Source organism: Mastacembelus armatus, chromosome 12 (assembly GCF_900324485.2).
Source record: "Mastacembelus armatus chromosome 12, fMasArm1.2, whole genome shotgun sequence".
Lineage (NCBI taxonomy): Eukaryota > Metazoa > Chordata > Actinopteri > Synbranchiformes > Mastacembelidae > Mastacembelus > Mastacembelus armatus.
In genome coordinates, this window is record NC_046644.1 from 12855216 (window position 1) to 12878998 (window position 23783).

The window sequence follows — 23783 nt, forward strand, 5'->3', positions numbered from 1 at the left end:
ACAAACTGACATTTAAGGACCTACAGCTGTCAGCTTTCGAACGGTGGAAAATGTGAGCCAAATCACATTGCCCAACACACGGTAGTTACACCCACACACATCAGTTTGCAATTTCCCTGTTTGAAGAACTGGCTTAGTGCTACTGCTTAAATAATTTGATATACAGTGGTATCTGTAAGAAATTAATCTGTTGTTTTCCTATGATAAGGGTGCTTGTTTAAAGAACTTCATCTTGTAGATGTGGATGTTACAGATCTAAGGTCACCACAAAGTCTTATATACTGAGTATATTCTTGCCCCCATCAGCAGGCAGATCGGTCAATCATCTCTCTCTGCACAACACAGTACATGTACAGTACATGTAGTAGAAAGTATGACAGAATTTTCTAACTGAATTTGTCATTTGCATATCATTTACAAAAAAATTATTTTCCCCACCTCATCAGTTTAATGTCATCATGTAAAAAATTATTATTGGAAAACATATCCCTAATTCACAAAATTACTGCAAATTCCAATCCCCTATCCCTGGTTTTCTCTAGGTCTTCTTTCCCCACTCGGTCGTTCCTGGATCGCTTGTGGCATCAGGACGACTAATGTCCTTCAACCTTTTATATCTGACATAAATGATAAATTGTTTTTTTTTTTTTTTCTGTGGCATTGTGATGTGTACAAGACTGAGGCACACAAGGTTGGCTTTGAAGTTTCCAGAGCTTTTATCTTCCTCTATTTACACTGGCTAAAGTGTTAAGTGGGTTTCTCATTTGGCTTGAAGGATATAATGCCCTGCAACAAAAAAATGGCAGAAAGGGAAATTGCAAACTCTGTGTGCTCCTTTTTGGGGGCCCTTCTAACAAAAACCATTTATGCAAATGCTAAGGCTGGAGATGGAAAGGACTCCCAGACAAAATCAGATGTTTTCAAACAGGCTGCCGTGCTGTGTTGGCAGATGTTCTGTCGCTTCAGCAGGGACCCTTTAAACAAAAGCTGCTGATGGCTCTCTGCATTGAGTGTGTGCTGCGCCAAAAGCTGCACTTCCTTGGAGCCATCTGGAAGATGGCTAAGGATTTGCTCGGCTGGAGCTGGCTTAGCGTCGGAGTCCTGTGGAAAAGTGAGTGTACTAATTGGAATGAATACTGATGTCCTAATAATAGCAATGGGACTCCTCTATTAGTGTTATTTCCACTTCCACTGTAATCTTTAAAATATAGCTGAATAGTAGAACTATTAAACCAAGTCCCTTATCCCCCAGTTAATGTAAATATGTGCAGTACCTTTTTTTTCTAGAAAGAACCTAAATGTTAAGTTTCTGAAATGTAATATTTCACTGCTGGAGCACTAAAAATATGTTTTGCCTTCATAATATTGTGGTGGTAGCATTTTTTAGTTTAGTTAAATATTTAAAAATCTCTCGCCGACCTTATATAGATTTACAGGTATTACAAGTAGTGTCTATTTTACATGAAGTAACATGAATTTATGATGTCAAGTTGTGCTGGCAAATAAGGCATGTCACGCAAGTCCACACCTCCCAAATCAGGTTCCACATGTTGCTTATAGACTGGAATTGCCTCTGAGAAAAACTAATGCTGTATCTGCCCCACTGACCTACTTAGTTTGCCAAACCTGCTGACAAAGCCATTTGTAAACCAGTCAAATCAAGTTAAAGCTGGTGCTATCGGCTCGACAACCTCCCAAACTCATGGTTGTCACGTTGGATGATGATGACCCTGACCTGTGCCACCCACAGCTCCCACAGAGCCCTAAACCTTTGCTGACCTGGCTTGAATATCAGTGGTCAGGCTGAGACAGGACCTACCACAGTGTCCACTCCCCCCCCCCCCCCCCCCCTCCCATGCCTGTTGGCTAAAGGCTGCCATGACAGACACCAGACAGACAGACAGACAGGGAGTGTGTGTGTGTGTGTGTGTGTGTGTGTGTAAAATGATGCTGTATGTCCGTTTCTCTCACTCACTCTCTCTCTCTCTCTCTCTCTCTCTCTCTCTCTCTCTCTGTTTAAAGTTCAGAAAAATCAGCAACATCACCACCATCTTCAAGACAGTGTAAGCTACAGCTCCCAGCTGCCTCCACTTCAGAGGGAGAGGGGACGTCAAAACAGCAGAGGCTTCTCTGTGCTGCCAAAGTCAATCCTGCAAGCGGAGCAGTCTCATGGGTCATCTGCAGTGACGGACTGGCTGATCCTTCACATACACCTCTCGTCTGTATGGGCTGTTTTCTCAGGCGCAGGAGCAGTGATGGAGGAGGAGGAGGAGTTATAAGATATGATCTAAACTTTATTATTACGTTATACGTGTGTAGTAATAGACAGATTCGTTTTCATAAAAACATAGTAATATAACACCTTAAGTTTAGTATTATCTAAGCTACTTTGTAAAGTAAGTCAGTATATCCAGATAAAATTGTGATAATTTTTTTTTTTTTTTCTGTTTTTTTTTTAAGTGTCTGCAAGTAAAGCTGAGAAGCAGTATGGAGCAGTGACACAATGGTAACCATGGTAACTGTACACAACAAAGATGGCGACAGTTGTAGCCTTAAAATGCTTATTTATTATTTTTTTTAAAAATAGGACAAAAATGTCCCTAACAAAAACTGTTATCTTCCACATGGTTTTACTAAAACTAGATTAAATCTAAAAAAATGCAAATAACCAAAACCTATTTAAAGAAAATCTAAAATTAAATCCAATTCACATGCCAAGATTAGAGTCTGATTTAAAACTACAAAAACAGAGTTATATACTCTCAAACAGTGTTCAGGATGTTTAGACTATTCATTTGTGTATTTTCTATTCATTGTTTATTGCCAAAATTATAGGCTATGTAAAATTCTAGTAAGGTTTTAAAGTACAATAACAAAATCAGTTGTGAATTCAGGGCATTGCACACTTTTAATTGTGGACTACTAAAGGTCAGCTGAAGGCCAAGTAGAGATTTCAATAAAATAGACTGACCTCCTGCCTTAATGCTTTAGGATGTGCCAATATGCCAGTGGTGACTTATCGCTATAACAGGCCAGGACAAAAGTTGGAGCTGCAGTTTGTGTTGTCGGCAATGTTTCTGAAGGAGTCAAGGTGGCTTGTAGCTGAGTATGTAGTTGAGGAGTCAATATCAATGATGGTTTCCTGGTTTTCATAAGATAATTAGCCAGATTCCAAGTCAAAGCATGCACAGGCTAAGCTACCAAAATAGCCTCTTTGTGGTAGGATAGCTTGGTGACATAATGATAGTTATTCCTCTAATCTAGTTTGTTAGTAATATGACAGCAGTATTATCATCCATTTGATTACATGTTTTAGGAAATCCCTGTGTCTTTTCTGAATCTTCAGATAAGCTAAGGAGCAGCTCATATTGTTTACATAATGAGGTTGGTTAGGTTTTAATGGTCATGCTTTATGAGTAACTTTATGAGTGACATACAGTGGGTACGGAAAGTATTCAGACCCCTTTAAATTTTTCACTCTTTGTGTCATTGCAGCCATTTGCCAAAATCAAAAAAGTTCATCTTATTTCTCATTAATGTACACTCAGCACCCCATCTTGACAGAAAAAAACAAAGAAAAAAGAAAAACTGAAATATCACATGGTCATAAGTATTCAGACCCTGTGCTCTGTATTGAGTAGAAGCACCCTTTTGAGCTAGTACAGCCATGAGTCTTCTTGGGAATGATGCAACAAGTTTTTCACACCTGGATTTGGGGATCCTCTGCCATTCTTCCTCGCAGATCCTCTCCAGTTCTGTCAGGTTGGATGGTGAACGTTGGTGGACAGCCATTTTCAGGTCTCTCCAGAGATGCTCAATTGGCTTTAGGTCAGGGATCTGGCTGGGCCAGTCAAGAACGGTCACAGAGTTGTTCCGAAGCCACTCCTTTGTTATTTTAGCTGTGTGCTTAGGGTCATGGTCCTGTTAAAAGGTGAACCTTCGGCCCAGTCTGAGGTCCTGAGCACTCTGGAAGAGGTTTTCTTCCAGGATATCTCTGTACTTGGCAGCATTCATCTTTCCTTCAGTTGCAACCAGTCGTCCTGTCCCTGCAGCTGAAAAACACCCCCACAACATGATGCTCCCACCACCATGTTTCACTGTAGGGATTGTATTGGGCAGGTGATGAGCAGTGCCTGGTTTTCTCCACACATACCGCTTAGAATTAACGCCAAAAAGTTCAATCTTGGTCTCATCAGACCAAAGAATCTTATTTCTCATAGTCTGGGAGTCCTTCATGTGTTTTTTGGCAAACTCTATGCGGGCTTTCATGTGTCTTGCACTGAGGAGAGGCTTCCGTCGGGCCACTCTGCCATAAAGCCCCGACTGGTGGAGGGCTGCAGTGATAGTTGACTTTGTGGAACTTTCTCCCATCTCCCTACTGCATCTCTGGAGCTCACCCACAGTGATCTTTGGGTTCTTCTTTACCTCTCTCACCAAGGCTCTTCTCCCACGATTGCTCAGTTTGGCTGGACGGCCAGGTCTAGGAAGAGTTCTGGTCGTCTCAAACTTTTTCCATTTGAGGATTATGGAGGCCACTGTGCTCTTAGGAACCTTGAGTGCTGCAGAAATTCTTTTGTAACCTTGGCCAGATCTGTGCCTTGCCACAATTCTGTCTCTGAGCTCCTTGAGCAGTTCCTTCGACCTCATGATTCTCATTTGCTCTGACATGCACTGTGAGCTGTAAGGTCTTATATAGACAGGTGTGTGCCTTTCCTAATCAAGTCCAATCAGTTTAATTAAACACAGCTGGACTCCAATGAAGGAGCAGAACCATCTCAAGGAGGATCAGAAGAAATGGACAGCATGTGAGTTAAATATGAGTGTCACTGCAAAGGGTCTGAATACTTATGACCATGTGATATTTCAGTTTTTCTTTTTTAATAAATTTGCAAAAATTTCTACATTTCTGTTTTTTTCTGTCAAGATGGGGTGCTGAGTGTACATTAATGAGAAATAAAATGAACTTTTTTGATTTTGGCAAATGGCAGCAATGACACAAAGAGTGAAAAATTTAAAGGGGTCTGAATACTTTCCGTACCCACTGTATACCTAATGTTACTGTTTGTTACTGCACTCATTCTACCATTATACAAATTAAAGAAATTAGCAGTATTTCCAGCCAGTATTATTAGTTTCTTTACCTTGATTTGAGTTTAGGTTGTGTTATTTTGTGTGAAATCTAGATATATTGTTGTAATTTTACTTACTCTCATGCTGTTCATGCTGTATAAGGTTGATTCTGTATGTGAATCTGAAATTATGGCCATAGTCAGTGAAAATAAATATATATATATATATATATATATATATATAACAAGCTAGATTTTTAGTGTTCGCTCTCCTTTGAACATCCTTGCCATCTCACATGCTGCACTGTAGGCAGTAAGTGACATAAAATGTCATTGACCTCTAATTCTGTTTGTGCTAGTGCCATATCAGGTCAGACCCTGGCCGCCTTTGTCCTGTCTATAGGCCATTTGGCTACAGTAGTGCACTTGGCAAGCCAGAGAACAGGTGAATGGCCATGGTCTAATAGGCCATCTGTGGAAAACACATTGCAGTCAATTAAGAGTCCACTTCCTCCAGTTGTGATGGCCATTAGACAGCCCCACCACAACAAGTGACTCTTCAGTAGCTTTTACTCTCCAGTTACCTGCTTCTTTTCATTCCTGGTGTCCTTGAGCTGCCCAGTCCCTCAAACATCGAATTTTTGTCTAGTTTTGTTGTCCAGTATGCTTTTCTATGTTCTACTGAAATTCAGTTTTCCACTCAAGGATTTTATGTGACCCTGATGGTCAAATACAGCCTCCTTCACCATGTCTTTCTTTTGTCCTCGTATAGCCTACTCTAACTCCCCTGCTACATCACACAAAAAGAGCATACCTCTCCTTAAGAGGACATCCTTGAGAATCATCACATTTACAGAATGAACTAATTTTAAAGCCCTTAATATTTGTTTTCATAAATGCATTTACTATTTTTCTAGTACCTCACAATCCCAAACTTCCTGATAAACACACACCAACCTTAAAAGGCAGGCCAGTTTGCCTATGTTTGATACTGTCCCTCATTCTGGACTAATTCCAAAATAATGCAACAGCAGCGGTAGATCGCATGCCATAAATTGAATGAAATCAGACATCAACATGCTGTGGCCTAGAGTTTCCAGCAGCTTTCAGACCTGATTTTGACTTTGTTGTGAGCACAGTATTATACTGATATGGCACTTGCTTCATGGCTCAGTGCCATTTCCTTAGCTACTTAGTGTTTTCATTGTTGCAGCGTTTCTCTGTTGCGTGTGTTTTCTCTCTTGCGTGTGTTTTGGCTGTTGCGGCCCATTTGCCCTTGTCGGCCACCGTAACTAATGGATGAATTGAAACAGAAAATTTGAGACTAACCCTTAAACAGATTTAACATATCTAAATAGCACAGCAGTGAAAGACCTTGGCTGGCTGTAGAGTGGCTTATAGGATGATATTAGATTTTTGCATTTTGGAAGTGGTGATGAATCAGTTTCATTGTATCCCAACTCAGCTGTGAAATCAAATTACCAGCCTGAAACAACACTGCATGGTACTGTCTTCTTGAAAAACTGTCTAATACTAACAGACTTCTGACACTCAGGTCAGTGGCTTTGTGGAACACAAAAGATGTTCAATGTACCAATCAAAGGGATGTATAAGCTCATGAATATTAACGAGCTTATATTTATATTCATGAGTGTACCATGCACGTGGGCTAAACACGAGAATAGATGATTAATCTATTAACGAATGCTAGCAGTTGCTTATGGTAGGCTAGGGATATCAGAAAACTTAGTTCGGCTCAGGGAGATGTGGTCAGATAAATAACACAGAGGAAATTGATGCGCAGATTTAGGTTTGAATTGGCTTGAGGGTAGATGAAGCACACTGAAACACACACTGAACACAACATCATTTCCAAGAGTTTTAATAATTTACTAAAAAAGTGTGTAAAAGTAACAGATCTCTCCCACTAAAGTAGATCTGTTGAATATTCAAAGTAATGACAGATGTAACAAATTTCTGCAAACTTGTTCTTGTCTGTACATTTGTGTACACATACTTGGCAATGTAACCTCTTGGCTGTACTTAAATGAATTTTGCACTGTATATTGTATATCAAAAAAGCTAACAGCAAAAAATACTTTGATATGAATCACTTGAAAGTAAACCAGCCAGCATGAAATGTACAGCTTTAAGAAACTGCAAAAAACACAGCTGAAAAATGTATATACAAATATGCTAGGAATCTAACAAAGAACAGACTGAGTGAAGCTGATGAGACAGGCTTTCTAATAGTTTGACATCATTTAGGAGAGCCAATCAAAGAAAGCATCATTCTTAAATATTTAATAACCTTGCAATGTTGAAATATCATGGTCTTCTATTTCCTATTTCAAGTTTTTTGCAGAAGAGGAACACTTATAAATATACAGTATACTGTATCTCCTGCATTGATTAGTTTAATTTAAACTCATTAAATAAAAGCTAAAATGTTCAGTATCTGTAAAAAATAAAAAAGAATAACTCAAATGCATTTTCTTTGATAAATGGTCATATTGTGTCCACTTCTACAGAGATGGTTGTGTCCATCCCCATTATTATTAAGTGCCTGTTTGGAAGAGGTAATATATATTTATTTATATACATATATATCAAATTCTATGGCATGATATAATTTGTATAAATATGGCATCTTTACAATTCCATTAAAATTAGTAATTTTATTTCAGATCCCAAGACAATTAACAGTCAATTGGGAAAAAGGCCTTGTTTAGTTTCTCATTTTCTTGATTTAAATATTAAAAATAAGTCTCAGTTCTTTGCAAATGTATGTCTTACATTATAAACAACACTTAGGTCTTAACTGGTCAAATATTTTCCATTGTGTTCATATCTACAACACTTTGGAAGGTGAGGAAAAAAAGTGCCGTTATCAAATGCTCCCCTTTGGAGTGAATGAAGTCATTTGCCCCTTTCAGAGTAAAGGTAAAACTTACATCATCTGTCTGCAAGTCCCAAAAAGCTCAACGGTACAGTTCTATACAAAATGTAAAAACATGATGTTACAAAGCCACATGGTTGTGTTGTCATGTCATTTTGCTGGTTGTACACTATGGAGTAATGGGGCCCTGCACGAATGTCCCTTTTCCCATGTGAGGATGTAATGAGAATCATACAAAGTGTCTGTAAATGTCATCTGCAAATGCCATTAAGAGGTGTCACCCTTGTGGGACATCATGCCATTTAGATAAGGAGAGAGTTAACATTGGGATATGTCAGTACAATGGGCATAGTTGATCAGTCCACCTGTTTCCCCCTCAGAAAGCACCATAACTGGCACAGAGCCAGTTTTGAAGGTACAAGCTGGGTTTGTACAGTGTCATGGTTAACCAAAGTTATTGTTCAGAGAAATTCACTCTTCTTATTAATTATATATTCCAGGTGTGGGAGAGTCTGACTTGCCCCCTCCTTTGTGTGGCCGTTAAATCCATGTCTACCCGAAACAACAGAAGAGCTCTGGTGCTCTCTGGTGCCCAGAAGAAGGAAGCGTAGGCACAGAGGAAACAAAGGTAACCATCGGTCCTCTTAATTGGTTCTTGAAGTCTCACACACACCTAAAGCATGTTCAGGATGGCATTATACATTTGGATTAGCACAGCCAGGTGCACAGGGAGGCAGGACTGGCGATCTTGGGTGGCAGGGGTACAAGTCAGCCAGGAGAGGGCGTTGTACTGCTCCAATACAAATCTGCATTTGAAAAGTATACAATTTTATCAGGGACATTTGTAATAAATTCTGTGTTTTTAAAAGTATTCAAATAAATCTTCTAAATATTTATCCATTAAGAAATTAACATGATTTGCTTGATTATGATAGTGTAAAAGGGTTTTACATTCTTATTTATTTTGTAGAGCAGTTCGTTTTATTAACTATTGGTTAATTGATTACAGCACATGTTGGTACTTAAATACTTTATTTTTTTCTTATTATTACTTAACTGTGAGCAGAGACAGTTCATTGTTGTTACTGTTGAAAACACTGCAAATATAGCAAACTGACTAGCCTTATCCTCTTTCTACTTACACTACAGTATTTGCCTTTACAAGCAGTTAAAGCAAATACTGCAAATGATAAAGGAAACTAAGGGGACAACATGTGTTATGTATTTACCTGAGCACATCCGAGGTGGTCTTTGAGTCTAAGGGGTGAGGTGTCCTCTTAGTCTTCTCTGAAACCAGCTCATCTGACTGGGCTATGGAAATGTGGTGGTGGAGGGAAGCCTGAAAGGAAAAAGCAAACAGCACAATGTAAAATGTTGAATGAGGTGTGGTTGTGTAGTGAGCAGCCTTTGATCACATAACTAGAGAATTTCTCTAGATCTATTTAACTAATTTCTTTGAATCTCTATTATGATAAGTTTTATTGGCATTTTCTCTTTCCCACTCAAACACATAATGTTTTGAGTACCTTGAGGAAAAGTGGACACTGGCTCTCAGCCTGCGGACAGGAAGCCCAGAACCAGTGAGGAAGTCCATTTGCTTGGGCAGTAGAGACGTAGTAGCCCAGAGCCAATGGCTGCTGCTTCAACTCCTCTGGTGGATTGTCCCTGGACAGTAAGCGCTCTCCCTGACTCTGTACACACGAGAGAAAGCCACAAATGACAACAATGAGTTTTTTTCCTCAGCAGAAATATTTCAACATGTTATATTAAACAGTTTTACATTCAAATGTTTCCATCTAGGTCAATATGGCAAAGATATACACAGCACAAAGATCTAACATAAGTTACTTTAAATTCTTCTGTGCTGCCATACTTTATCTGGGCTCTTCATCAGTATCAAAAACTAGTTTAAATAGAGACTTCATAGTGATGTCCACAAGCAGGTCTGCTCAAACCCTCTACAGCTCCATTTCTTTACAAGATTTAGAGCATTTCATCCAAAATAATGATGAAGAATTAATGTGTAACTTTAGCAGCATGTATTTTATTTGTAGTGCATGTTATTGCTTATCCTTCGTTCATTTCTTTCCAGTGATGCTTGACTCACCCTGGTGTGCTGAAAATGAGATCCCATTCCCATCCCGGATGGAGAGCCAGGTGAGGGCACAGGAGAGGTGTTGGGGGAAGAATGCAGGTTCCCTGTGATTAGCATCATGTCATGGCCAATGTCATTCTCAAGCTCATCGGGAAAGGGCAGATCAAACAGATCTGAGGAATGAATCAGAGAGAGAACAGTTCAGTTAATTGAAATAATAAACAATGCAAACTCTCCACTTTAGGATCATATCTTACTAAAATTAATATTCTTTAGTCCAAAGCACAATTTAGTCCAGATCAGAATTTCATTTTTTTTAAACAAGCTGTCTCTGACTACTACTGGCAAATATTGCAGCACACAGATGCCCCCGGTTGGACCAGAATAATAGATTTAAACCATTGTTAAACAAGGGTCTCAAGTAAAATTTGAACTAGTATGACTGCTAGATGTTACCACTGTTGTCCTCCGTAGGGTAGGAGCTGGGTGCCAGCTGAGTGGTGGCCGAGGTTGGGAAGACTAGGATGTGTGTACAGGAAGCATCCTGAGGTGTGTTCAGCTGCGAGGTCTGCAAGTTCAAAGCAGTGCTGCGGCCAAACACTGAGCCCATCGTTACTGCATCTGGATAAACAGGAAGACAGCCGAGGTGAGGTGTCCGTTTATACTAATACTTACTGTTGGGTCAGTGTGAAACTAAATAAATCACAGTCTATGCAGTATTTAATTCTATTATGAGAACCATAACTGTGATAACCATCAGTACTGTGTGTTTTTGTCATCCTCTAACAGTTTGGCAGACAATGTGGACAGGCTACTAACCAGGCATGATCACAAAGGAGCCCTGTGGCTCCATAGCCACCAGGCAGGCGCTGAGGATGGTGGGAGAGTCAGCAGCTGAGATCCCACACATACGACAAGCCTCCCTCAGCTGGCGCCCTATTGAATGGAGGGAATGTTCCCCAAGGAGCGAGCTCCAGTCTGTTTGAGAGAGAGAAGAGCAGAGAGGGAGAACAATATGAAAAGTGAACCGTTCTCCTGCACATTTGATCTGTTTCTTTAAAAATAACAATAACAAGAGTTTAAACAAAGTTTTGCTACAATTATACATTAAACTCGTGTGTGGTTATTAAGAGAAAGTCTACGTTCAGAATTTTGAGAAAAAAGTCAGAACTCAAATATATATTTTTTTATACTGGCCCTGACTGCTACAGTAAGCTTCCAAACACTTTCTTTTAAATTACCTTTTAGCTCTCCATGTCCCAGTCTGCCCAATCGACCAATCACAATCCTCCAGGGCAGTGAGGTCATCTGGATGATGCCTATACACCACTCCCACAGCTTCTGTAGTCCCATCTTCCTGGCTGAAACTTTGGGACGCCGTGCTCTGTAGTGAAAAAAATTGATCAAAAACTTAGAAAGACTGGAGCGTTCTGTTGACAAAACAACCAACGTACAACAACTTGGAAAACTCCACCCACAATTAAGACCATAAACTATTTCTCACCTGTTGGGTACATCAATATTGATTATACAGGTCTCCAGAAGCTCCCCTTGTTGGTCAGTGCAGGACACTAGGATCCAGCGCTGGTCATGTGATAAGCAGTATCCTACAAAGAGCACATTGTATTTGGGAGGGACCTCTGCCAATATCTCTCCTGGTTCTGGTTGCTTGGGACGAGTTGGACCAAGAATGAATGGGGGAGAGTACAGCTGCAGTGGGCTAGGATGCTGGAGGAAGAAATTCATATTTCAAGACAGAAAGTTAAATTAAAGCTATAAGTTGGTATGTCACAGTGTTTATAATGTACATGCACAAAAGAGTATGAAGTTTATGCTCACCTCTGGACCTTTAAGTACAGAATTGACAGTAGACGCAGGTCCAAAGCCAGTCAGGGACTTGATATGTGTTTGCTGGGACAGTAACCGTCGGCACTGGGAGTAACAAGAGAAGGCCAGGGAGCGGAGGTGCTGCAGGTACAAATGGCTCTCACCACTGCCTGGCTGGAGAAGGTACTGACATGGCACCACCTAAGTATAATAAAGATAGAAAACAAATGTTGTAAAAGAATGGTGATCCCAAGAATGAGAGTAAATTCTGTGCAGTGTAAATCTGTCTGTAAAATGTCCTCTTACCTGTAGGACCAGTGCTGGTCTCATTGTCTCAGGCAAAGTCTGTAGCATGTCTGTGTAGCAGCGAAGAAGCCCCAGCAGCCAAATGTTACCTGTGTCTACCTCGTCACCCTCTTCTTCCTCACCGCCTTCATTTTTTGCTCCACTTGATGTAAGAAATGCATCCACTATGTAAATAACAATAGCTGGTGGGTTGGCATGGTTATCCATTGAGTCAGTCAGAGTAGGAATGCCAATTCTAGACTGCTCAGCAGTGCTGAAAAAGAGCAAAAAAAAAAAAAAAAAAAGAGTGGTTAAAATGTGTGGGAAAATGCTTGAAATGAGGTCATTTCCTCCAATAAACATGATCTTACAGGTCAGGGTTTTCTGCTGGTGGGTTGGCTGGTGGTGTGGCAGTAGAAGGCCCTTTAGATTCGCTGGTTCCTCCTTGGGTTGTCTCCCCTGTCTGGCCTGTGGCTGCTCCAGTTGGGGTCGGCGTGTTTGCTGAACTGGCAGCACCTTGGTCTCCATCAGGGCCCCAAGCCTGAGGCTGCCCAGAAGAAGCAGGCTGAGCTGAGGATGTGGTTTTTACAGGAGGCTGGACTTTAGGAGGCAGCAAAAGACTGCTGTCCAGAGGCAGCACTGTCAGCTGGGGACCTAAAAGAAGGAGAATGTGTGTCACGAAGAATGGAGAAAAAAAAACCATAACATACATAGATTAGTCTGTTTAATTATCCTCACCTAGCTGCTGCTTGCAGGCATAAGCATAGAGTTTAAGCTTGTTGAGGTTGTCAGTATGCTGCTGTCCAGTCCAAGGTCCAGTCATCCACTGATCCACATCCAGCTCATCCATCTTTTCTGCCTCCACTTCTTCACCTACACGGACAAGGCCATCCCTGGACACTTTGGCCAGGGGACAGTGCTTCCCAAGGCGGCATGTCTGTAAGTGGAGTTTTATCTATTCATTCTCTCATCATAAACACTTAACGACATTAAATATTCACCATCTTAATCTAAATTCTACCATTCCTCTGATTGGGCATTCAGTATCCTACCTCGTACACAGCGCTGAGCTCCTGGAAGAAAGTCTGGGCTGCTGCCAGCAAAGAGGGGCTATTGGGGCACAGCACTATATAGGCCACATCACGCTGTCCCCCATAAGGCTCCAACAGTAACTTTTCCCAAAAAGGTAATGCCAAAGGAGATAACGCCAAAAAGTCCCTCTCTCGGTCGTAGCCCAGTAACACTGTAGGAATGGGCAAGGGCTCTGGTGACTCTTCAGAACCTTAGACACAGAGAAACAGTGAGATATTTAGTTAGTTAAAATTTAATGACTGCTTATCTGTGTATTCCACACTACAACTTTTAAGATGTACAGTATAGTATTACAGGCAGCAGAATAAAACACTAAAACAGGAGATGTATTTTTTGCATTAAAAAAAAGAATGCACTGTCTCACCGTAGGAGCCTCTCCCAGCCATTTTATGGAACTGCTGCCAGGTGAGTGGACCCTGAACATGCTGGATGTTTTCCCAGGTCCGTCCTGTTCTCTTCTTCTGGATGGCATCCTGCAGGAAAGGCTGCAGAGACAGCAGCATACGAACCATATCCTGGGACGACAACATGCTCATGTCCACCACTGCGGAGTTCAGCAGAGATACAAACAGGTACAAGAATTATGCGCATGTTTACAAGATGTACACACAAACGATGTCATAAAACACCAACACATCTTTTAGAAAACACAAAAGCAGCTAGTCAGATGAAATAAGAGAAAAAAAAATTGCAATCTATGAAGGAGAACTTGAATTATGGAAGTGTATCACACACTGTTTATCCCAGTGATGCCCTGAGTTATTTGACATAGATCAGCCATAACATTGTGACCACCTGCCTAATACTGTGTACACATGAAATTGGCAAAAATTGAATCATTTAAAAAGGATGAATGGAATTTAAAGTTTAATCCACAGTAGGTCAACCTCATCATCAGTGAGACTCGGATGCCCATGGCCCTGTCTCCAATGCTCTGACCCAGTCATCCAGCCATCACTTGTCAAAGTCACTCAAATTCTTACACTTTCCTGCTTTTCTTCTTCTAGCAACATCAACTTTGAGGACTGAATGTTCACTTGCTGCCTAATACCTTACACTGTCAGGTGCCATTGTAATCAGTGGTGATAATGTTGCGGCTGATCTGTGTATATTTTTCAAATCCATTCCTTAGCAGCTAAATCATGCTTCTTACCGTTCATGTGAGGCCAGGAGTGAAAAGCTGTACTTCTGACAACAGCAGGATCTACTTTCCCTCCTATGGGGTTATCCACATACTGCAGTCCTTGTTCCAAGGCATTGTAGCACTCCACACAGGCATCACTCCCATCTGCCCACTGTTTTTCAGACATCCAGCTTTGGACCAGTGCCCCCTTGCGGCCATGACAGGAACAACTGAGAGGGAGATGCAGTGACGCCAGGGAAGAAATGGGCTGGGAGCACTGTTCCTGCAAAAGAATCATGACTGACGGAGAGGCAGGGGCTGCATCCTGTGGCCGCTTGGCCTTCGGGTCTCCCATAGTTGGGTCCCGTCTGCAAAGTGCCAACCTCCGCTCAGCCGCCCGGCCTACCTCGGACGTCCTACCAAATATATTCAGCTCATCTTCTAGGAAGAGGCCTGTGCCATGGGCAAGCCGCCTGTTCACAATGGCACTGAAGCCACACATACAGCGGTATTGATCTTCACAGGTGGAATCAGGGATATAAACCCCCACATCTGCCCCTTTGACATTCATATTGCAGGCACAGATACAGCAGCTGTCAAAGTTGCGATCTTTAAAGATGTTGAGGACGGAGTCTGAGAGCAGAAGGATCGTGTACAAGCTGTGGGCCTCAGGCAAGGAGGGTCCTGGCCGAGGCAAGGGCTCTACAGAACTAAGAGGCAGGCTGGTGGAAGGAGTGGACACTGGTGAACTAAGCTCAGTTCCATCTTGCTTCACCGAACCCTGTCCAGAGCTTGCAGCGTTAATACCCCGTGGTGTACGAGGGGTCCGTGGAGTGGGCACAGAGAAGCGGGGAGTAGCAGGGGATGGGAGGATGCCAACAGTGGTGCTCACAGAGGCAGTGGTGGCACTCATCTGGCCGTACTCCTGGTCTGTGAGGGTGTTAACACTGGGGATGTTTCTGGAAAACACACATTGAAGGAAACAAAAACAGACAAGATTATTCAAACTGTGGAATAAGATCTGAAAGGTTGTGCATTAAAATCTTTTGAGCCAACTAACATTACTATCCTTAGAAGACTTTATTCTTTGTATTTGTAGCTATAACATCTGTAATAACCCAGGACAACATTTTTTAAACCTTTAGTAAATGCTTACTGCATAGCGTTTCATGAAAATCAAAGATGTCATGATAATTTGGCACAGTCAACTACTCACGTGTATCCATCTCTGATGAAAGTGCTATTCTGGTGATGCATGACTGTGGGGAAATGCTCTATTTTGGGCAGAAGGGCCCAGGATGGACGATAGTAACACTGCTCAGGAATCTTGAGTGGTGGCAGACTCTGGCTGGGTAGGCAGGATAGTGGAGCAAACATGGAACAGCCAATCTGTGGCTGGATAAAAGGAGAAATATTCATCGTTTAGTAAACATACAGTAGAGAAACATTTCACTGAACTGAACTTAAAACTGTATTTTCACTATTTCACAGTATTCAGTGGCTGCATTATTGGATGCATCTCCCCAACACCAACTAGTCCCTTTTGATTCTAAAATTATGTATAATCTGTTGGGTGCACATGTAGAGACTGTACAGAGCATCCGAATGAACTCAATTCACTGTCATGGTCTTAAAGGATAAGGCAGGCGATTTTTCTTATTGCCAACAAATCCCATTAAAAGACCAAAACCCCCAGTGCATTAGTCTGTCTCTCAATATTTTCCAACTTTCTCAGTCTGTCTGTGGCTCTCAGTGCTTAGACTTATAAATTCCTGCTAAAGACATAAATCGTTATGGAGTCACAAAGCCTGAAAAACATCCACAAAAGGTTGTGAACTGTAGATTTTTGTAAACATTTTTTACACAGGAGAAAGTGGTGAGTTTGTTGGGGACATATTAAGCTATAGATGAGTGTTTTCCAGTATGGTAACATGTATAACTGTAGTATATAGTATAGAGGCTGCAGTACAATCTAAAGAAAATCTTTTATCTATCCCCTTAAAAATTCCCATTTTTCCCAGTGCACGTTTTAGGATATGATGCACAAATCTAAATATGCTGCTGTCTGTGCTGTTAACTGGGGATTGATGTTAACAGGGTTTTGTTACCTTGATATCCTCTTGCCTGGGACTGGCCATGCCCTCCTCCATCTCCATCCTGTATTCAATAACCTGGGTGGGGGCTAGAGGTGGCAAATGGTCAGCTGCTCCACTGGGGACAGGTGGCTCTTGGCTCGGGGTGTCACGATACGTCATGATGGGAGAGAAGGCTGGGTGCTGCTCTAGAGAAGGTGGGGTGGGAAACATCCGCTGGAGGTCTGCTACTGCTGAAAGGAGACAGAAATGGAGAGCAGAGATGAAGAGAGAAGGAAGAGAGACAAAAAATATACTTTACAGATGATCATTGCAATACCCCCCAAAAAATACTGACATAATAAGTATAAAAACAGGTAGGTTAGATGCCACTAAAATATATTTTGTTGAGATTTCAAAACTAAATTCTCATCAAAGTGACTCACTTGATGGATAAGGTACTGCAACTCTGCCTTCTTTCCCCATAGGGCGATCTTCTGTCGACACCGACAGCTTTGTTGAGTGCTGGTTGGTGTAAACAGTCTACAAATTATTACACACAAGATTAGAGGATCAGTTTTATTAAATACAATATTTTGTGCTTGAGAATATTGAAGCATAAAACATACATACAAACACAAAAAAGACCTGTCTGTGTTTCCACTAAAGATCAGAGCATGCAACTGTAGAAAGAGTCATACAGCTAATATAAAACAATAAAACACCTGTGAAAAAGTAGCACATAAACCACAATGTCTCACCCCCAGGTCTTCCTCATCTTCATCAAACAGGTTGTCCAGATCAGAGATATTGACCACCAGATCTTTTTCTCTGGTCAGAGAAGGATTGGCTTTGGCAGCGCCGTCATCCTGACCTGATTCATCTAAAAGAACACACAAACAACTTCAGACCAGCTGCTCAAAAATACTCATGAAACACTGCACTCTGAAATATTGATTTCACTCAATCTGTTGAAAAACATCTGTATGATATTGATGGCAGAAGCTATACCCCACCTGATTTTGGAGCCGAGTTAAAAATGGACATAGCATCTTTCCCATCAGGCAGCGCGCCATTGCTGGTGATTTCTTCTCCCTGGTGGAGTAATTTGAGAAAAATTAAGAAAATTCTCAGCTCACTACTAAAACTGTAATATTTTTAGCCATTTTAGCCAAAAACATCTGACTATAAGACTGACATGCTATCACATGTTAATATTGTAAACTGTTGAATTTAAGTCCAATTGTTGCTGTCTTTTCGCTCTGTTACTGGTCTCCACTAACTCCTGATAGAAATATCTGGCTCCTCAGCTGCTAAATGCTCCAACAGCTCATCACTAATTATGTCTTTCTGGTGTTTGCTGGTGCTCAGCAGGTACTCTGCAGTGGAGTTTTAGAGCACATTCACTGAAAAGCGCAGCAGCTGGAAAGGAGGTTTATGACAGCATTGATATTAAATCAAGCAGTACAGTTGCAAGCTAGAAAAAGAAAACGATGTGCTCTGCTGATAACTGATCATGTGATCCCCAGTTAATATATAGTTTCTGATTATATCATTTCAGAATATCAACTGTTACTACATTGTATTTTAAACTGTGTTGTCTTACCTTTGCTTTCTTGCTGGGTTCTCGCCCTTGGCCCTTTAATCTCTTGGAAGTGGAGAAAGTGTACTCAATGTCTCCTTCCTTGAAATCGTAGGGATCATCCCCAGACTCCCGCAGTGCCTCCACACCTGGCTGCTGGAACAGGCCCAAAGTGTGGACATGGTCCTTCACCCTCTCCTCTGAGAGTTTAAATCTCTTGTGAGACTGTGTGTATAGTCTGCGGGAGACAAATACAATCTTTAATGTGTAGTAGTAACAGTTTCTCATTCTGTTTGTCCTGCAGGTGCTTTCACTGGCTGTATCATAAATAGTACTTCTAGCTCTAGTACTAGCCAATGAACTTGCTAAATTCCTAAATATCTGCACGTTTTTATTGCTGATATTTTCTGGTGGTATTCTCAAGTAGCTCGATACAATATTCCCAGAATCCTTTATCAGTACTGTTAGCTATCCTCCTCTCCCTACACCCTCCCAGCTACACCTGACCTTTTGGAAAATATTGCTATCGTGTGTCTGACCTACCTCTTCAGTGCAGCTCCTTCTGTGGCCATCTCTGTCCTCACTTCCTCTCTTTTATCAGTGGGGAGTTCAGGGGGACTGAAGTCAGTCTTATCAGTCCTGGGAGTCCTGAAGCCTCTCCACCAGCCAGCCCCATTCTCCCTCTGCCTCAGCAAAGCTGCATACACAGCTGTCTCACTGGTAATCAACCCCAGCCCTGAAGCCCCATCTGGACAGACAGCCATATCCACAGGACCATCCAAAACCTCTGCGTCCTGCACCCGAGGGTGCGGGCTGAGTGTGGGCGGGAGTGGAGACATCGGCGAATGGAGAAGGGACTCAGGGGCTTTCCTGCCATTGGAGAGGGATTTGGGATACTTGCAGCTTGGCAGAGCGGCCAGAGGCTCCAACGGTGGCTCCAGCACTACAAGACCCCCAAGCTGAGGACCTCCTGGTGATTCCTGTTCTAGAGGGGTCTCCTGTGTGACAGATAGTCGATGGTGGAAGGGGATCATGGCAGGCTTCTTGGACTGTTTGTCAGCCTTTTCTGTCTTGTCACTGGTCTTGTGTTTGGGCAGGGAGGGAGGATATAATGAGGGGCCAGAGGACTGAGCTGCATTGGCACTAGTTTGGGGATTGACCATGGATGTGATGGTCAAATTCATCTTCTGCTGCTTCAACCTGTAACAAGTCGAACAAGACAAAGTCGATTAAAATAGAAAATACCAACAAGAATTTGTTTTACCCCCAAGTATTTATAGCACCTGTATATTTTAATGAGGGTTTTCATTATTCTTGGCACTAAGAAGCAAAGTATTAACTAATTACATAATTACAGAGTTGCTGCTTTATTATCACAGTTTAAACAGCAGTTTGAGTTTATCTTTATTATCCCAAAATCAGCTAACGAAGACTTCTCAGACAGCTATTATATGTGTATTATTTTCAAAATAAAATATGTAATATTTACAATAACAGTAGTATTTTGTCTCATTTCTACAGTAAGAGTCATATTATTTAAGACAGTATATACAGTGTGTTGACCTATATTTAAAAATGTACTAAGCAAAGTTTTAAATGGGGCAACCTTTAAACCTGAAGATCTATTTGGCAATTATAAAAACAGCCTTATATACTGTATACTGCTGGTACTGAACAGCTTGGTTTCAGCTCTGTGCTACCTGGAACAGCTGCAGTGAGCTCTTGCTCCCAGATCATTGAAGTCCCACGGGGTAACTCCATTTGGCAGTTCCTTCTTAGGCGTCGCATCAGTCGGCTGATTCGGTCTAAAGGGAACAAAATGATCCATGAGGGCAACAGCTCAGCTGCATCACTTCACTCCCATAATCCTCACGCCAAACAGAGGAAACAAACTCAGCAATAGTGAAACTTACGTGTGTTGATGCTGGTTGAGATAACACTCCCTCCAAGCCTGATGGACCACCTGACAAGACAGTTTCTTCCCAGAATGCTTTGGGCTGATACTAGTGATTCCCATGCTGCCGTCTGATGTGGGGACACTAGAGACGGAGGTCACAAAGCCACTGTCCGCTGAAAAGATGAAGGGTGGGACAAATGTTACTGAGCACAAGACTGTCAAACACAATTAGGTGTGTCATATTTCAGCACAGATTTTTACTCCAATTTCCATCTGCTGGTTAGAGAGTAAGTAAGTAATATAACATTGAATTGGCTACTAATACTAATACAGAATAATAATATAACAGAAGAATAATTTTACAGCAGAATAAATAGAACTCTTCATCACATACAGAATATACTTCTGTTTTCATTAATCAGTAAATAATACATAATACATTTATGTACTGATAAATTAACTGTAATGTGGTTTACATTTAAGTTTTTTTTTCTGAGAGGTTCCAACATGTCAACACGTAAGTATAATGTGCTATCTAATGTCCTACTGTATGTGTGCATATAAGGTCTCTGTGTGTACAGTATTTGGTACCTGAGCAGGGCTGCTCTGGTGACGTTGGTGGTGTGAGTGGTATGCTGCAGTGGTTCGACTCCCTGTTGAGGCCCTGAGCTGCAGGAGCAGGTGGAGGCTGCTCCACTGGTAGGTCCCCCTGGGCAATCAGCACAAAAGCAGCTGGGTAGGTCATCCTCACTCCACCTACAAAGATGAAAAGAAGGACGTTATTTGCCATTGTGAAACAACAGGATGGCAGCTGCTCACTTTCACCTTCAAGGTTTATTGAAACTGTCCAAATGAGCACCATCTGTAGGTGTCTGTAGGAGTCAGCTTTATTATGCAACACACACATAAGAATCATTATACCCTCACCAATCTACACATTAACTAATGTTTTGTTGGTGAAAACTATATATGTGTGTAATAAGTTGCCACAAGTACAGTATCTATATTGTACATGTGATGCACTTGCTCTTTTTCTATTAATATATTAAAACACTTTCTCACTCACTGCTCATATAAAACATATAATCTTAAATCCCTTTATACACAATTCTTCGCTATTATTTCAGGCAGCTGAGACAAGACAGGCTTTCCACTTTAGATGTAAAAGTCACTGGTATGCATAAGAGTTTTGATTATAATCAGGTCAAACCAACGCTGTGGGATCAGGCTGATTAGACAAAGCTGTTAGAGTTACTCCCTGGGGCTTTAACCTCATCTTCCCTATCTTTTCTCTCTCTATTTCCTACTCGCTCGTCTCTTACCTTCCAGTCATTTCCCCTTTTCTACTCTGAGATGTGCTAAAAGACTGAGGATCACTGCAGCCAATGTGCACTTCAATGGCCTCCCATCCATTAATACCTCTGCCTGGGAGTCTACATGGAGACTAAGGGTAATCAATGTGATGTTGGTCGCTCACTGTTTAGTACAGTGCCATCTAATGTCCTTATACTGATGTTCAAATGCATTCTTCTATTATTTACATCTGAGCAATTATATAACATTCTGCAAGAGTCTAAATGCTTGACTTGATGTTTCCTACATTATGCTAGTGGAGATGCATTTTTCCTTTTTCTATACAGTTACAGTTACATATATCCGTACCTACAATGACCTCCACTGCCACATGACAGTTACGGTCATAGGCCTGGCTTGCTTCTTCTTTTTCCTTTTCTACACGTCCGTCTCTCTGCTGAAGTACCATGGGGTAAAAGTAGCTCCATTCTTCCATCAGTTTCCGGGCTGCTGGGTCGCTCGTCTTGTAGGCCTGGCCTGTAAGAGTGCCGCCCAGTCCGTATGGACTCAGGATGACTGCATACAGATAAAACAAATTAGAAAGAGGGAAGATGTAAAGCACGATCTAAGCAGGGACCTCAAATAATTTCATTAAATATACTGGATTTTATTATATTGTGCAAAAAAGATGCAAACAGAGGAGCTGCAAAATAATACACTTCCTTTACTTTGCCCATAATAACCTGATTTCATGTAATTGTTTGGCAGCATTTCTGTTTTGGCCAATAAGGAGCATGAGATAAGCTTATATAATCTTTATCAAATCAGGACCTTCTACTAACTTTTATATCAGGATATGACTAAGCACATTTTAAATACAATTTTTATGTACTCACTCATGTTCCATCCAAAGCAGTTTGAAGAGAAATAATGTACTTTTTACTACATTTATCTAAGAGCTATAGTAGCTAGTTGTTTTACAGATAGTTGTTTTGCATAAGAAATTTACAAAGAACATATAAAATATAATTCATAGATAATGAACATTTTAATTTTGTTAGTAGTAACACATTTTGGGTTGTGTTTGATTGCAGTGCATGCTTAGTCAACATCATATTTGTTTTGTTCTGTCTATACAGGTCACAGAAGACAACAATGAGTTTGTGGCATCACCTTGTACTGGTGTGATGGAGGTCTGCGCAAGGCGGATGTGGTGTTCTGTGATGTGGTATGAGGGCTGGTGCTGGGCGATCTCCACGCTCGTGCACACATTGCTCTCCCCGTGGAGGAAGAAGGAGAAGGAACATGACAGGTGCTCACTGGGGACAGAGGACAGTAAACATTTAGATCCTGAGAACAGGGAGGGGTGGAAAAAGTACAGTTATGTGACGGTGTATATATCTCCGGTGTGTTTACAGTGACAGGCATGAATAAACTCTTCACTCTGAGCTTCAGCTTCTACACAACATAAAAACAAATTAAATGACAATCTGTGCTTGCGTTGTAAAACAAACACTGGCCTCTTTGTCCATTTTAATTGCATATGAATTAAGCGACATGACTGTTAACCCAATTAAAGTAACATTTAGATTGAACCGAAATGACATTTAATTGTGTTAAACTTGATACAAAATAAATCCATGAATTGCATCTATTGAGGCAGCGGCATGACAGATGATAAGTGCTTTTCTCCAAACAGCAATTTAGAGAATACACTCAGAATGAGTCTATGTAAAAGGCTTGCTGAGCATTGCCTACATTGATCATCTTCATCATTTCCCACATAGGCTCCTTATTGCAGGTATAAATCCTCATTTGCTTATGACTGATTGTGGTGACTACATGTGTACATATGCATCGTTCTCTTTATTGCACAGCCCAGGAATAGTTTGTCATGGATTGCTCTTTTTTTTTTTAATCACAGTGGAGTAATTGTGAGGGCCTTATTGCATATATCTATATACCAGTGGGCTGGCTGGACATCATTAACGACCAAGACGGCTGTGCTGATGTATATTTTTAATCTATAAAACTCCTTACCACCTTGGTTCATATATATATCAGACTGACAATAAAGTCAGCAGGTACTGTAATCTCCTTGTGATTGCCCTGCTGCCTATGCAATATCTCCTTTGCCCTTAGGGAGCTGGACCTCCATTTGAGTCGTAATGGATCATCAAATTCAATAAAATGGCCAGTTCCAGTCACTCATGGGCAGAACTAAACACAGTCATGAGAGAGCCAAATAGCTTATGGCATTAACCGTGACGGCCTCCAGATGGCGCTGACTGCACCCAAGGAGACAAGAGGTTTCATAAACATTCCTGATGCTCTAAGAGAGAGTGAGGGGAAAAAAAAACTCACAACAGCAGGTGGTTTGAACACAGGACTGCACAATCACAGGAGGAAGAACAGAGCTAAGGCACATACATATGCATGCACAGGTCTGCGACAAACAGGCAAACACTTGCAAAGCACTAGTCCATCTTTGCCACAATTCACATCTCAACACAAGTCAGACTGCTTTCAATGTCACTGGCCTCCAACCT

At 41.3% G+C, this 23783-nt stretch overlaps 1 protein-coding gene and 1 long non-coding RNA gene across 4 annotated transcripts in view; one reads left to right on the forward strand and one right to left on the reverse strand.

Annotated features, from left to right (window-relative positions):
• The first annotated feature begins 2461 nt into the window (after positions 1-2461).
• On the forward strand, positions 2462-15008 carry LOC113125073 (uncharacterized). 2 transcript variants are annotated; one of them, XR_003295097.2, is made up of 9 exons: positions 2462-2515; positions 8469-8596; positions 9492-9640; positions 10061-10125; positions 10538-10709; positions 10853-11085; positions 11312-13114; positions 13637-13839; positions 14574-15008. It is a non-coding gene; the product is annotated as an uncharacterized LOC113125073 (long non-coding RNA). The 2 variants fall into 2 exon arrangements; XR_004463189.1 differs by lacking the exon at positions 2462-2515 and having other exon boundaries at positions 8472-8596; positions 13709-13839.
• Positions 8590-23783, reverse strand: part of LOC113125070 (mediator of RNA polymerase II transcription subunit 13-like) — a 67503-nt gene continuing 52309 nt past the window's right edge. The window contains exons 5-31 of one of the 2 annotated variants that reach the window (XM_026298350.2): positions 22408-22553; positions 21604-21810; positions 20533-20697; positions 19958-20114; positions 19745-19849; positions 18588-19244; positions 18069-18282; positions 17479-17557; positions 17224-17345; positions 16909-17005; positions 16499-16713; positions 15607-15785; positions 14421-15349; positions 13632-13811; positions 13228-13457; positions 12914-13112; positions 12547-12829; positions 12197-12449; positions 11903-12091; positions 11568-11791; positions 11305-11447; positions 10883-11041; positions 10520-10684; positions 10076-10236; positions 9495-9659; positions 9198-9307; positions 8590-8774 (exon numbers count right to left, since the gene is read on the reverse strand). In XM_026298350.2, the coding sequence (XP_026154135.1) occupies positions 8642-8774; positions 9198-9307; positions 9495-9659; positions 10076-10236; positions 10520-10684; positions 10883-11041; positions 11305-11447; positions 11568-11791; positions 11903-12091; positions 12197-12449; positions 12547-12829; positions 12914-13112; positions 13228-13457; positions 13632-13811; positions 14421-15349; positions 15607-15785; positions 16499-16713; positions 16909-17005; positions 17224-17345; positions 17479-17557; positions 18069-18282; positions 18588-19244; positions 19745-19849; positions 19958-20114; positions 20533-20697; positions 21604-21810; positions 22408-22553 (5866 nt within the window). In that variant the 3' untranslated portion in view covers positions 8590-8641. Of the gene's footprint in view, positions 8775-9197; positions 9308-9494; positions 9660-10075; positions 10237-10519; positions 10685-10882; positions 11042-11304; positions 11448-11567; positions 11792-11902; positions 12092-12196; positions 12450-12546; positions 12830-12913; positions 13113-13227; positions 13458-13631; positions 13812-14420; positions 15350-15606; positions 15786-16498; positions 16717-16908; positions 17006-17223; positions 17346-17478; positions 17558-18068; positions 18283-18587; positions 19245-19744; positions 19850-19957; positions 20115-20532; positions 20698-21603; positions 21811-22407; positions 22554-23783 lie in introns of both variants that reach the window. The other variant, XM_026298349.2, reaches the window with a different exon arrangement.